The sequence below is a fragment of the Osmerus eperlanus genome, chromosome 12, assembly GCF_963692335.1.
Source record: "Osmerus eperlanus chromosome 12, fOsmEpe2.1, whole genome shotgun sequence".
NCBI classification, from domain to species: domain Eukaryota; kingdom Metazoa; phylum Chordata; class Actinopteri; order Osmeriformes; family Osmeridae; genus Osmerus; species Osmerus eperlanus.
Window position 1 is genome coordinate 10,062,102 of NC_085029.1, and position 14,486 is coordinate 10,076,587.

Here is a 14,486-nt window from a genome sequence, read left to right on the forward strand (position 1 = left end):
TGAAAATACCCATATGAATGAACAAATTTACTTAATCGGTTTGTTGTTACAAAGATGGCGTCCCAGTGCAGCTTGTCTACTTTGTTTCCCATTCAGAGTCAGCTGGACAACGCCCTAGATGACGCTACAACCCAACAGGAGAAAGAACATCTTGTGCACCAGTACTTGCAAAAACTAGATGAAAGAGAAGATCTGAAGATTCCCGATTTTGAGGAAGGTTAGCTCACACTGTGATAGCAAGTTGAATATTCTGAATCGCGAGTTGTTGGCAAACGTCATACAGCTCCTGCAGCGCTTGCGCGGTCCTTTAGCCAGTCGTATGCTGATTTCAAACACACCATATTCGGATCCGTTCCAGTTTATAACATGTAACATGCTGCTATTCTCTGCAGAAAATATTACTATGTCCTTCCTTTCCTACAAGCTTGGCTATTCATTGACCATCATAATCATATAGGCACGCGATCACACTGCAACTTTGTAAAATACATGATCACCAACAAAACAAAACCGTTCAAACTTTTTAGAGAAGGCGATGTATAAATTATTAATGCTAATATTTGTAATTGGGGTTGTTTTGCCCAGGTCTGGAATGGCTAAATACAGAAGGCCCACTGTCTCTATCAAAAGAGCTGTCTGGCAAGGTGGTGATACTGGACTTCTTTACCTACTGCTGCATAAACTGCATGCATATCCTACCGGATTTGCATCAGCTGGAGAAAAGGCACCCCGTCAAAGGTAGGTACACACTCATCTCCCCTTTAAATGGTAATGATTTTACTCCTTATGTTGCAATATATTATCAACCACAGTTAGCGTGTGTATCAATGTTCATGTGACCAAGTGGTTGGTCAAAGTACACACACAGTCATCGTGTCAAAACATTTTCACATTACAGTGGAAGTCTTCCATGGTCCTATTTTCCGCTCTGTGTAAAATGTCATCCGTTCTGAAAGTGGTTTCTGATCTTGTAGTAGTCTTTGAAGTGTCAAAGTTGCTAAAAAAAAACAACACACACACAGATCAGAGGTCCGAGTACTGTACAATGCTACTGGCTGTGGTGGGTATGTGACTTATTTTTAGTCTGTTCTTGTGTAATCATGTTCTAACAGTCAAGTGGCCTATTGTTAGCTCTTCACCACGATCATCTAAGTAAAGTAATTGAGTTGCGTACACCCCCCCCCCCCCCCACACACACACACACACACACACACACCACCAGGCAGCCATTTGCTCCACACTTTAATTCACAATCTCCCTCGCTATATCTCTGGCACTGCTCAGGGTACATTCTGTATGCTTCTTCGTCCAGTAAAGTGTTCAAAGCCAAGTTCAGCAGCAGCCGCCCCCACAACAACCCCCTATGCTCTCTGCAATCTGTGGTAGTAGTGGGTCTTGGCACAGCGTGGAGGGCTCTGTTGCCTGTAGACTATAGACTCAGAATAAAAGGTTGGCTAGTCAAAACAATGACAGGGAAGAAGAGTTTTGTCATCTGATGTGCTGTTCTTAGTGAGCATGACCAGGTGTATTCTCAGTCTAAAATATTAAAATAATAATGTGTAGGCCCAGTTTGTGTACTTTAATTTTTTATGAGTGCCTAGATCGACTTGTTACATGGTTCATTATTCAGTGTGGAAATCTTCTGAGTAGTACTGTGAATTAGGAAATTAACTTCAGTAGAACACGATGTTGCGTTATGGAATGAATTTGCTACCTTTCCTTCTGCATGTGGTTTTCTTTCTTTTTTTTCTCGCTTTCCGGGGTTATGAATTTAAGTGTTTTGACGGACCGCTGCAAATGTGCTTCTGTCTGTCCTTTGCATCTATCAGCCTCCGTGTTTCAAGCCCCAGGGACGAAACTGGATGAATGACGAGGCGCAAAAGTGCTTTTGACATTTCAGTTGAGCTCGACGAACCACAGCAGAGTGAGCAGCAGCTATATTGAAATGGGAAACAGTCAAATAAGCGAACTAACCTTCCGACGAAGCCCATGCTGAGAACGGCTGAGCCCTGGGGCTTCCATTCTCTTGCCATGTTACCTGTCATAGCTAGACATTTGAAACATTATGTGCTAGGCTCCAGCCTGTCCTCTGGTCTTTTCCCAATTTTCAGAACACACATTTCCCATCAAATGTGATTTAAATGAGCTTTTACCTCTTAAAATGAATCCATCTGTTGGTGTGTGGAAGGCCCATGTCATTTGACTTTGGATCGAGGCGTAGCTGGTGTAGGACACGTGATGACCAGATATGGAGGACACAGTGACAGCCCACACAGATGTGGAAGCCCTCAGGGTGCCGTCACAGCATTTAACACAAAGACGCAACGTCCTTCAACGGTCTATAGGGAGACTCCCTCATGGCCTTAATGCATCGGTAAAGAGCATGCAAGGGGAAGGGGAGTCAAGTGACAAGAAGATGTTTCCTGTTAGGTCTCTGGACCAGAGGAGGGAGTCCATTGTAAAGGTCAAAAATCAGTAGGGTCCATGCATCCAGACTATTTTATGAATGTGTCTACATCCTGAAGCTATGTCGTTCTAGGAAAGCACTCTAAAACCCATGAACGTGCGGGAACGTTTAGGGTCAGTGAGGCCAATGGGCTGTGTCACGCATCCAGATCCTGAAGCTGTGACGTGTGAGACAGGATGAGCCAGATACCGTGCAGTACACTATGATTGATGTACAGAACAATAACTGCGTGTGGCGAGGACTCCTGATGCGGTGAAAGGAAAGACTTGTCTTCAAACATTTTGCCCACTTTCAATAACATTTTAGGATTTTATGTTTTTGAAGTAAACATTTTATTCAGCAAAAAAAAATCGTTATTATAAAAAAAAAGATGGCAAGCGTTTATGTATGAAGGACATTTCAGATAGAATAGTATCACCAACATTTATATTCCCTCAAATTGATTTAACATGGTCATAAGGAGACAAAGCTAGAATCATGGGATCCGAATCACATGAACTTCCACTGGAAGTTTCCACGCTCGTAGTTACATAAGGTTCTGGTAGAACAGATTAATTATGAAGCATAAATCACAATCATGCATGATTCAATTTCATCCCAAAAACGTATGGTTTGAGGTGAAAACCTTGTTGCACCTGTTATTGTTTTTCTGGTGGTTCGCTTAGTCAGTTTACTGAACCCAGAGACCAAAGAAAATGAACATGTTTGGCAGCATTCAGAGCCGGAACACAGTGTTGTTGAGTCTGAACGCTGGCTGTTCTCTGTCCCTTTCTGTAAAGCTCAGTTTGTCTTTCCTCTGGATTGTTTGTCCTTGCCTGACACAAACTTTTATGATTTCATTCCCTTGAAAGGAATTTGACTTTGCCGTCCTTGTTGAAAAGCATTTTGTTTTTGTGTAACCAATAGAAGCTTTGCTATTGTTGAAATATTTGTATTGACAAATCAAGTATGGATGCTAGTAATGCCTACCACACAGTCTGAATGGTCAGGAACTGTCATATTTCTTCGTCTGTTGTTTTTTAATAAAATCTTTTCCACCCCATTTTTGTTTGATCTTTTCTCAGACGGTTTGGTTATTGTGGGAGTACACTCTGCCAAGTTTCCCAACGAAAAGGTACGTTTCAGCTACTTCCCAAGAAAATATAATTGTATAGCAAATAACAAATTAAGTGAATCAACCCCTGTACTGTCCTTTTTATATATATATTACACAAATAATTAATGCACAGTGATAAGTGTGGAGTAAGCAGTGCTGATGCAATACCCAATGTCAGATTAACAATCTTAATCAACTCCATATCCCACAATTCCGTTCCCGTCAAGGTCCTTCGGAACGTGTGCAGTGCTGTGCTCCGCTACGACATCCGCCACCCGGTGGTGAACGACGGCGACGCGCGGCTGTGGCATGATCTGGAGGTGTCCTGCTGGCCCACGCTCGTCCTCCTGGGGCCCCGCGGCAACCTGCTCCTCTCTCTGGTGGGGGAGGGCCACCGCGACAGGCTCGCCCTCTTCTCCGGGGCCGCCCTCAGACACTACGGGGACCGAGGCCTGCTGAGGGACCACCCTGTGGGGATCCGACTCTACAGGGACACCCTGCCCCCCACCATCCTGTCATTCCCTGGGAAGGTGGCGGTGGACGCCAGGAGGAAGAGGCTGGCGATAGCAGACACCGGGCACCACAGGGTCTTGGTGGTGTCCCAGGCTGGAGAGGTGCTTTATGCTGTAGGAGGTGGGTCAGGCTGGTGCTATGGGCTTTCACTGTTTTGTGTGTGTGGTGGTAGTGGGGGGTGGGGTTATGTTGTTGGGCATGTATGTGCTTTGTGTGAGGGTTGTTGATGGTAGCTGTGACTGCAGTGGACTTCAAGGTTTGTCTTAGATGACATTGAGGGTTACTGTCAAGGACTGGGTAACACATACTTCATAATCCCACAGCTGCTCCAGATATAACACCTCTGGGTATTATCCTAAAATCTTCTGAATGCTATTTGTCTACCCATTAAAAACCAGCTGGATGATGTTGGTTAAGTGTCTAATTTAAGGTAAATGCCTTTGCTTTGACAAGTGTCTTTTTCAGTATTAACACTGAGGGAAGCATTATTATTATTATCAATAATATATATTTTAAAGTTGTTAAGCAACTGTGTTCATACCAGAAGTAGAGTAAGCCTTTCCTCCTGTAACACCCCAGGGCCGGAGAGTGGAAGACAAGATGGCCGCCTTTCCGAAGCTTCCTTCTGTGCTCCACAGGGTGTGGCCATTAAAGGAGACACTGTGTACGTGGCCGACACGGAGAACCACCTGATACGCAAGGTAATTTGGCTCCAATCCTTCTAAATGCAACTTCACTCCAGCCAAGTTGCAATAGAACCTTGTGTGTCATTTGAAGGTTGTGTGGAAGTCAGGGAATCCATTTTGCACTTTGCGAGGTTATTAAGTTCTCATTACAAAACAAGTCTCACTCTCACTCACTCAGATTGATCTCCTGGAGGGGCGAGTCAGCACTCTGGCAGGAATGGGGGTTCAGGGCCAAGACAAGGAGGGCGGAGCTATGGGACTCCAGCAGCCAATCAGTTCCCCATGGGATGTAGCTCTTGGAACAGCAGGTGAGCGAGATGTTCAGCCCACTCTGACCTCAAACACATGCAATAGCACTTATTTTCACAGAATCTAGGTGAAAAAAGGATTTCAATGGGGTCAAAGGGACTGCACAGGCTGCAATAGAAATGGCATCAAAGGGTTAACTTTACATACCGTGCCTAATTGGCAGTGATTGCCATTGAATAACTTGAAGACTAACTTTAGAATTATACCAACACGTTTATTTGTATATCAAATCTCATGATTTTTTTTGTGTTCTGCTTTGGGCAGTGAAAGTTCCTTTTTTTCCATCTTTGTCTCATTAATCCATCACAGCCTCTCCCTATCTAGAGTAAAAATCTTGTTTTAATGTCCGCTTTTGAAGCTCTCTTTTAGATCCTTAATCTCTGAAAATACACGGGTTGCTCATAGAATGGGGCTTTGTTCGGGAAAAATCCAAAATACAGTTATCGTCAGTGCCTTCAAGTCATGTACTGTGGATTGGTCAGTTTCTTTGTGAAGATGAAAGTGTGTGTGTGTGCATGTGTGTGTGTGTAGTGCTTTATCTTTGACCTAGCAGCTGATTTGATGCTGGAGAGGACTTGCTCTACCAAAAGAAAGCTTCTTGGGGAGAGCTGCAGCACAAAACACACTGATTGGCCGTTTCAGTCCAAACTTTCGGGCTCCACATCCAGTGAGCATTGACCTCATCTGACAGAAAGAGCCTTTGGCTTCCATTTTGATGAAGTTCTATGATGTGTGCGTGCGTGCGCCCGCGTGCATACTAAGAGATGCTTCGAAAAATTCATCATGACAACCCTCAGATTCATTGCCCTGACAACAAAGGCTCTAATCCTGAGTGTGAGTTCTCTGTGCTGTCCTCCCAGTTTGCCCGCCTCCCTCACAGATTCAGTCAATAACAATATCAAAGAACAATACAAGAAGGCTGAACATCCTAATAAAAAAGAACACCAGAATCCTTATATGACAAGAAACGTTCTGTACCGTGTGAGGCTGTTTGTTTCGAAAATACACACTGTTGCAATACATCAGGATACTTTAAATGTGTGTCATTTGTTTCACTGTTGTGGGGCTCGGTTTGGTTTACCATGGGTGCACAATGAAGCAGCATAATCAGCAATGCCCCTTTCCTCGCTAGGCTACTTTAACTCTAAGACAGCAGCTTAGCTGCCTTCCTATATCTTAAAGTGTACAGGTAATGTAATATCCAGATCGGAAATGCTACCTCAGGGTTCCACAACGTGGTCATTGAACCCGTATGTCCACTATTATACCCACACACACACACACCTCCCCCTGAGACTGTTCCCAAACACTCATTCCATATTCATGAAGGGATCATTAATGATTCAGCCCACTCCAGTTGGCTTCAATCCCCCAGAGTACAAACCTTTTGCAGTCCAAAGATAAATGTATCTATGCTGCCAAAGGTGCAACCGGTGCCCAGCCTCCCTCCATATTTAATGACGGATATTTGACTGTTTTAGGAGCCGTAAGAACACTCGAGGGTTGCCGATACGACCCCACTGAGAACTTTCTGATTAGCGAGATCTGTATCGGCAGGTGGTGAGGAGGATAGCGTGCTGTGGATTGCCATGGCCGGGACCCACCAGATCTGGGCTCTGTTCCTAGCTGATGGGAAGCTGCCCAAAGCGAGGTGAGATACCGGCATAATGACCTCATCCACGCCGGCCGGCCGTGGAGGACGTGCAGTAGTAGTAAACTGATTCATCACAAGATAGGATCCCATGTCTACTTGGGACAGGCCCAAGTTTGAAATTCGATTTTGAAGGCATGTCAAAGCCGTAATCATACTTAATTGATCTTCCCTGGCACCTCTCTGACTTTGTCACTGGCATGACACGTCGGGTGTTTCATATCGTTGTTTTCGTTTTTTTCTTCCATGTTCGTTCCTCCAGAGAATCCAAAGCGGGCACGTGTGTGCGCTGGGCCGGCAGTGGCGGCGAGGAGAACCGGAACAACGCGTACCCGCATAAGGCAGGCTTCGCCCAGCCGTCCGGCCTGGCGCCGGCCCCCGAGGAGCCCTGGAGCTGCCTGTACGTGGCCGACAGCGAGAGCAGCACCGTCCGCACCCTGGCCCTGAAGGACGGGGCTGTCAAGCTGCTGGTGGGGGGCGAGAGGGACCCCTTGGTGAGTGTCTGTCTGTCTGCTGGATCAGAGAGGGGGATTGTATTGACACAGTAGGAGTGGGGTATAGATTGTATTGAGGCAAGTAACCTGTATCGGTCAAGTATCCTTTTCGGTATTGTAAAGTGATGACATTTTGTATTTCAAAGTTGTTCCCTTTGAAGTCATCCTTGTTTTGTGTGTGTGTGTGGGGGGGGGGGGGGGAGTATATTCATTTGTGTAACCTTGATTAATCCAGGCAATTAGTAAATTCTTATTTGCAATGACGGCTTGACAAGTAGAAAGCGCAGTGCAATATTAAGTACGTCAAGCAACACCTAAGTGAAACTGGACAGGCCATCTTTCCACCTGTAATGCACACTAAGCTACCCAAACGGAAACATTTACACTGGCGTCGACTGACAAATGACTCTCACCGGCTCAGACGATGCCTTTACTGGGTATCGGCCAACTGTTGTTGGATGAAGCCTCCCTCCTTATGGACCATCACAGTTCTGGTGTACGTTCAAGAGGATCAGTCTTACATTTTTTACTTCAGCGTTCAGAGAAGCTGTGCACTGTCACATACATACTGTTTACACTCTATTATATACAGTACTTTGTAAAAGTCTTAAGCACAAATAAAAACATGTTAAAGTAAAGCAAAACTACTTGAGAAATAATTTAATGAAAAGTCTCTCAGCCTTGCACTTTTATTCCGATAGTATTTCAGACAGTATTCATGTAAAAAATCTTGTGCCTAGACTTTTGCACAGTACTGTACAGATATATACAGCATAAATATACTTTTATAAAATCATAAACCCTTGAAATTATTTGAAAGTGTTTGAGATGCAAAAAAGGCCATTTGCACTCTTAGGACCGATCCATTTGTTTCATTATTCTGGGTGAAACAAAATCTATTGCCCCATGATTTGTAAATAGTATTGGTTCCCATGTCTAGCTATAGGTGTCTCCATATAGGGTCTGAATACAGTGGACTGCCCCGGTCATTCCAGGCTTTCACTCATCACTCTGACTGGCATTCCTGACTGTTCTAATCAGCCTCAGTTTATATTCTCCCTCAGCAATACTTGGTCTATCTCCCCATGAGGTTCTTTATAAGGAAACAAGAGCCCTTAGAGGCTGTACCACTTTGTCAGATGAATGCCCAACAAAACATAGTTAAGCTGAGGCGTTCTGACTGATTTTATGTGAACAGCAACATATTTATTCAAGGGTTGTGCTTCCAGTGACGTGGAATACACTCCATGCAGAAAGTTCTCGCAAACTTGGCATGTGTGGGAAAATGTCAAGGATTTTCTGAATTTCAAGACGGTTTATAATGAGATTCTGTTATCTAATTTGTTTGATTTATTAAACTGGGTGACATCGAGCGAGAGGCTATTTATATCAATTTTCCTGATTTCTGCTCTGCTGTGACAGTTCTCTTCTAGCGACATCTATTTACTCTTTTGAGTTTCAGACGGGTTTTTGAAGCAGACAATGAAAATGAATGGGATTTGGTAATTGACATTGTTGTTATGCGTTTCTGTTGCCGGTTAATGAAATGAGTTATTTAAACTATTCCAAGTATGACTCACCCTGTGCGTGTGTGTGTGCGTGTGTGTGTGTGGAAGGGGGGGGGGGGGGGAGAGAGTGTGTGGTGGCTGTTTCCCTTTTTCTACCACGTCTTCTACTTCCTGCTACTACTTTCCGATCCCACAGCACCAGACACTGAAATGACCCTCTAGTGGAAAGACGGTCTGTGGAAATATTCTACCGTTACATATTGGTAGTTCATATTATTTCAGTGATTTCTGCAGTTTGTTCATTTCTTCAACTTCCTCTTGGAATTTCACACGTATAAAAAAGGAACTGAGTACTCAACTAACCTGGTTGCTCAGGTCACACGAGGCATTTGTGGAACCAAACAGCTCTTTAAACAGTGATGGCGTGTTTCTCATTAAATTCATATCCAGTAAGCAAATGCATGACAGTCCTGCTTTCACCCCTGTCCTCTTCCAACCCACCCAACTCCCCTTCAAAACATTGCAGAAAGTTATGTGTCTTTGCAAAACGTTGGATCATTTTTATGGGAAGGGCTTAGAATGGGTTCCCTTGGAATAACAGAAAATCTCACTTGTTATTAGTTGGGTTAGAAGGTTGACTTTATACACTAGCCAATGTTGTCTTAGACTTGATTAACATAGATGGAACTTGATAAAATCTCCATAGTTCCTAAGGAAGCTCCATTGAACTGTATGGGAATGATTGCTTGGGCTTTCCCAAAATGCTGGTCATCCAGTAACACGTGTGTTTGGACAACAGAATCTCTTTGCCTTTGGAGACGTGGATGGGAAAGGAGTGGAGGCCAAGCTGCAGCACCCTCTTGGTGTGGCCTGGGCCCCGGAACAGGGCCTGCTGTATGTGGCCGACTCCTACAACCACAAGGTGAGTGGGCTCTGGGCAGGAGTCTTCCTCTAACTCCCAACGTCATGCCCTTCTTCTGTTGTCAGTCAGGTTAGATGGGTTGAATGCAGATGAAAAAGACTTTTTACTGTTCCCAGGCTAGCCTTTTTCTGTGTGTGTGTGTGTGTGTGTGTGTGTGTGTGTGTGTGTGTGTGTGTGTGTGTGTGTGTGTGTGTGTGTGTGTGTGTGTGTGTGTGTGTGTGTGTGTGTGTGTGTGTGTGTGTGTGTGTGTGTGTGTGTGTGTGTGTGTGTGTGTGTGTGTGTGTGTGTGTGTGTACTTCAGATTAAAGTGGTAGACCCCAAGACCAAGCAGTGTCGTGTCCTGGCCGGGACAGGAGAGGCTGGGGACGTCCTGGGGCCCGGCTTCTTAGACTCCGCCTTCAACGAGCCTGGAGGGCTGTGTGTGGGGGCGGGAGGCCGGGTGCTCTACGTGGCGGACACCAACAACCACCAGGTCAAGGTTCTGGACATGGACACCAAGACCGTTTCCCTGGTGAGGGGCTGGGTGTTTGCGTGTGTACATGGGCACCTCTGCCGTTAAACTCTGTTTTGACAACGCCCAATGAGTTCGATGTGTTGACCCTGTATTCCTTACCGTTTGTGACTCTTACTAATGGTGTAATGACCTGACTGTGGCGTTGAAGTGCGTGCTGTTTTAATATGAGGGTATATATAGCCATAGTTGATTATTTCAAAGGCTAAGCCAAAATAACCAAAATAGGTCCCTGTTCTGATACTTGTGGAGCTAAGTGTTTGTATTAGAGAGAGCGTGAGTAATGACCGTTCCTATTGCGTACACAACCATAATCCAGGGTTCCATGTTCCCAGCTATTAGTACAAAGCTCTGTAAATACCAACTACCCATCGCGCGCACTCTGTTATTATTTGCTCTTTTTATGTCCCGTGTGTAAATTTATTTTCTGTGCCAATAGCTTTTAATGTGCAAATCATGTGGTCTTTCCGATAATAATTTGGATTACATTGGGATCAAGTGGTTTGAAGTCGGAGTTGACTCTGCGCGCTTTGATACTCTCTTTCAACCCTCGTCTTGAAAGCTCTCCTCACTTTCCCTGTGTTCCCGTCTCAGTTCCCTGTTCTCACAGAGACTGTCGACTCTGCGCCAGCCAAATCCTCTGGTCCTCCCAAAGTCCCCAAACTTCCCAAATCGGCAGCCAGGATCGTCCTGCCACCTCTGGCCGTGTCCCCGGGGCTGACTGTGACCATGGAGGTGACTCTGTCTCTTCCAGAGGGGACCAAGCTCACAGAGGAGGCGCCCAGCTTCTGGAGCCTGTCTGCTGAGGGTAAGAACACACATCAGGTTCTGGAGCCTGTCTGCTGAGGGTAAGAACACACATCAGGTTCTGGAGCCTGTCTGCTGAGGGGAAGAACACACATTAAAGGGACTGGATTCATCCCAGTCAGCCGGAACACTGTGTCCATCACACACAGATTGGATGTAAATTGTAAGAGAGATCCTTATGAATATTTTTTGCATACATGAATAATGTTGTTGCTTTTCAGCTCAAACATGTTCTTTGGGCCACACCAACGCCACACCAACGTTTTGTAGTTCTTGGGGGGGGGGGGGGGGGGGGGGGGGTATTTTGTTCTTCAGAGAGTCATTGATCGAGATGTAGTAGTATTTCTTGTAATAGCTGTCGAAATCTGTGTAATCCTTTTATAGTTTACCCCATCCTCTACTCAATCTGTTGATCTCAACACTCCAACCATATTCAGTCTTTTTAAAACAGCACGCACTTCAACCCCACAGTCAGGTCATTACACCATAAGCTTTCAAGAACTCGTTATCCTTAGGGATGCCTGTGCACGCTTACATACTGTAGAATAATGAATGATAGTTTAACTGTGTCTTAGTATTTTAAAACTTGGAAACAGATTCATTAATTGACTTATGGAAGTAATTAAGTAATTGCGGTGATGTGGGAGACCCTTAAATACTTCAAAATGCCATGTGGGTATTGATCTTTTCTAGTACGCCGGAAATATAAATTCACGGAGGGGTGAGACCTGAGTAACGATCTCGAGTTTAACGATGACGTTAAGGATCTAATTTTAGATTTGCTTTTTTGTTCGCTGTAGCTGAACTGATTTACAGTGCAGGTCTTGATCCTGAAAATAAACTTGGTCTGTTATGACTGAATCAATGCAGGAGGAGCAGCAGCATCTGTAAATCTCACAAACTCTGAATGAAAATTTCAGGATCAAGATCTGGTTGATGTTGGTTCCGCATGAACAAATGAAAGCGCTTTATACAGTAAATTGGCCAGCTGTCTCAATATACAGTCTTTGGAGGACCGATTAGTCCACACAATGTTTTGAGGTAAAGTCAAATTTGCATGGAGGTCATTAACATACAGGCGTATACATAGGGGAGTGTATTGCGCTTGTCCTCACACTGAACGTCCGTGTCATTGGTGTTGGTTTGGTCTTCTCTCTTGCCTCTGCCGGGTTCACGCCCTGGTGGGCTCCTGGTCTGGTCAGGGCCGGCCCTGGCATACGGCACAGCTGGAACAGCGCTGCTGAGATAGCTCACAGTTACTGTTAAATACCAGCTGTGCTCCTGTGCTGTCGGAGATGCTGCTGTGCATGCAAAGTAGATCTTACTCCACACACTCTCTCTACTCTCTCTCTTTATTTCTCTCTCATGCGTCCATGCAGTATATACGTGAACACACATGCAAGCACACACACAAAGAGAAAGAGGAGGAATTCACTCCCTGATTTAGACCAGTTTCCATTGACCACATTGTAGCTATTTAGAAGAGCTGTAAGGTGGTAGTCGATGATGAGTACACTACTCTTATGTGTGTCCTATTCAAAACATTCAATCAAGGCTTTTGTGCACAGTTGAATGTACTTCCTCAATCCAAGCTCCTGTCTTTCATAGGTGATGAGTGGTTGCTAGAGGGCCAGGTGGTTACCGGGGACATCCTGGACCTCTCTCAAGTCCTCTCCCTCTCAACCAAGCTTCCGGCGATGACCAGGACAGCAAGCCCCAGCCCTGCTCTCACTCTCAGTGTATGGGTTTACTGCTGTCTGGCCCAGGGTGGAGCTTGTATGATGAAAGCGGCCTCCTTCACCCAGCCCCTCGACATAGGTCCAGCTCCCGCCAAGGGAGGGGTCACCGTGACGATGGCTCACGCCTTCTGAAACCAGCGGAGTTGGGTCCTTTCATTCTGGGGATGAGTAAGCCTCAGAATCAGGATATTACCTTTTAATGCAACCTTCACCCCCCCCCCCCCCCCCCCCTTTTCAGTTATCGGTGGTCTAAAGATGAGATTTGTTTTCAACAGGGTGATGACTCGTGGTGTGGATGGCTTCAAAGCCCTTGTCCTTTATCTGCCCTTACAGTCAATATGAAGCACCATAATCTATGCAGAAACACTTGTGGATTTTTTTTATATATGATTTTTTTTAAAGATGAACACCAAAGTATCCAATACAGTACCTTCACTGTGACTCAATTACAGTAATGTGGCACATACGTTTACATGACACAGTTGTAAGTACTCTGAAATATCCTCAAGCGCAACTATCATAATTTGTGAGCACTCATAAACATCTCTGACGATCACAGCTGATGTAATGTTTATTATTTTTATTGTTGTTCGTTGACTCAATGTTCTTGTGTATTAACCAGCTCAGCTTAAAGGGGATTTATGCCACAAGCTTCATACCAGAACAGCTGTAAAACAAAAACACTCTAGTTAACATTTTCATAGTATAAATATGTATTCACAAGAAATAGACTGTACCACGCCCTGCCAAACTTCTGTCAATGTATGTCAAAGCTAAACCTACTTCCAAAATGAAAAAAAGGGTGAGGCAGCTCATATTTTCACTGGTTCTTGGAAAAACTAGAATTTCAAGATTGAAAGTTGTTTATGTAAACAATAACTGAGTCATGATTGAAGGAAAACTTGAATTAAATTAAATCAATTTGTATGGGACCTGCTTTTGCCCACATGCTCATTTTACATATAGTTGGTGGTACATTTTTTTTCTTCAAAATATTATAGACAGCACCTAGCAGTTCTGGTGTACAAATAATGTTATTAAAATAATGATGAAAGTGCCTCTTAACCCTTGTGTTATCTTCGGGTCATTCTGACCCATCAGTCATTGTGACCCACCGTCGTATTGCGACAAATTTACCTCATACAAAAACAAAGTGAAGCATTTTCTTTTAACTGTCGGGCTGTCTCAGACCCCCCACATTGGAATGGTTAAAAGAAAATTATTTTTATTTGTTTTTGTATTGGGTAAAATTGGGTCAACACAACAATGGTTCGTTATGAACCTTTGGGTCATGTGACCCGAAGGCAGCACGAGGGTTAATACACAAGTCACTGATCTTTGCTCACCTAGAGTTACTGATAGTGGAGCTGGATGTCAGAAAGCCCTGTATAAAGCCTTAACTCTGTGGTTTGGGGTTCGCTAAATGGAAAATGCCATGGAGATGCCACAGCCATTGTGAGTTTAATGTATTACTGGGTGAATGAGAAGATTTATTATTATGAATATGGTAGCCTCCATTTATTATGAAACAAACAAAGGTGTTGGAAAGCACTCTATGGTTCACCATGAAACATTTGGGTAGGCTTAAGTGGAAGGGTGTTCATGTGCATGCAAAGCAGAAGATATGTTCCTCTGGTGAGCGTTATGTCACCTGATGATTTGTATCAGAGCAGAGCTATATAATGTCTGTCATGTTTTTGTACTCTGGGAATTGATTTCATAGTCTGGAAGCTATATGAAATGCAGTCATGTATGGGGGATGCAATAAACCATATTTAGCGAA

At 44.4% G+C, this 14,486-nt stretch overlaps 1 protein-coding gene across 1 annotated transcript; it reads left to right on the forward strand.

Moving 5' to 3' along the window:
* The first annotated feature begins 22 nt into the window (after positions 1–22).
* On the forward strand, positions 23–14,486 carry nhlrc2 (NHL repeat containing 2). Its single transcript, XM_062474633.1, has 12 exons — positions 23–217; positions 586–738; positions 3,532–3,581; positions 3,791–4,196; positions 4,656–4,777; positions 4,941–5,070; positions 6,629–6,722; positions 6,985–7,216; positions 9,524–9,646; positions 9,948–10,157; positions 10,752–10,965; positions 12,573–14,486. Exons 1-12 carry the CDS (start codon positions 55–57, stop codon positions 12,833–12,835), a joined length of 2,160 nt encoding a protein of 719 aa, XP_062330617.1. The 5' UTR covers positions 23–54; the 3' UTR covers positions 12,836–14,486.

Bases quoted from the DNA above. Each gene is read 5' to 3' on its own strand.
- nhlrc2 (XM_062474633.1), top strand. From the start codon at position 55: ATGGCGTCCCAGTGCAGCTTGTCTACTTTGTTTCCCATTCAGAGTCAG. The intron at 5,071-6,628 runs GTGAGCGAGATG...CTGTATCGGCAG, and splicing joins TGTAGCTCTTGGAACAGCAG to GTGGTGAGGAGGATAGCGTG. The intron at 6,723-6,984 runs GTGAGATACCGG...TCGTTCCTCCAG, and splicing joins GGGAAGCTGCCCAAAGCGAG to AGAATCCAAAGCGGGCACGT.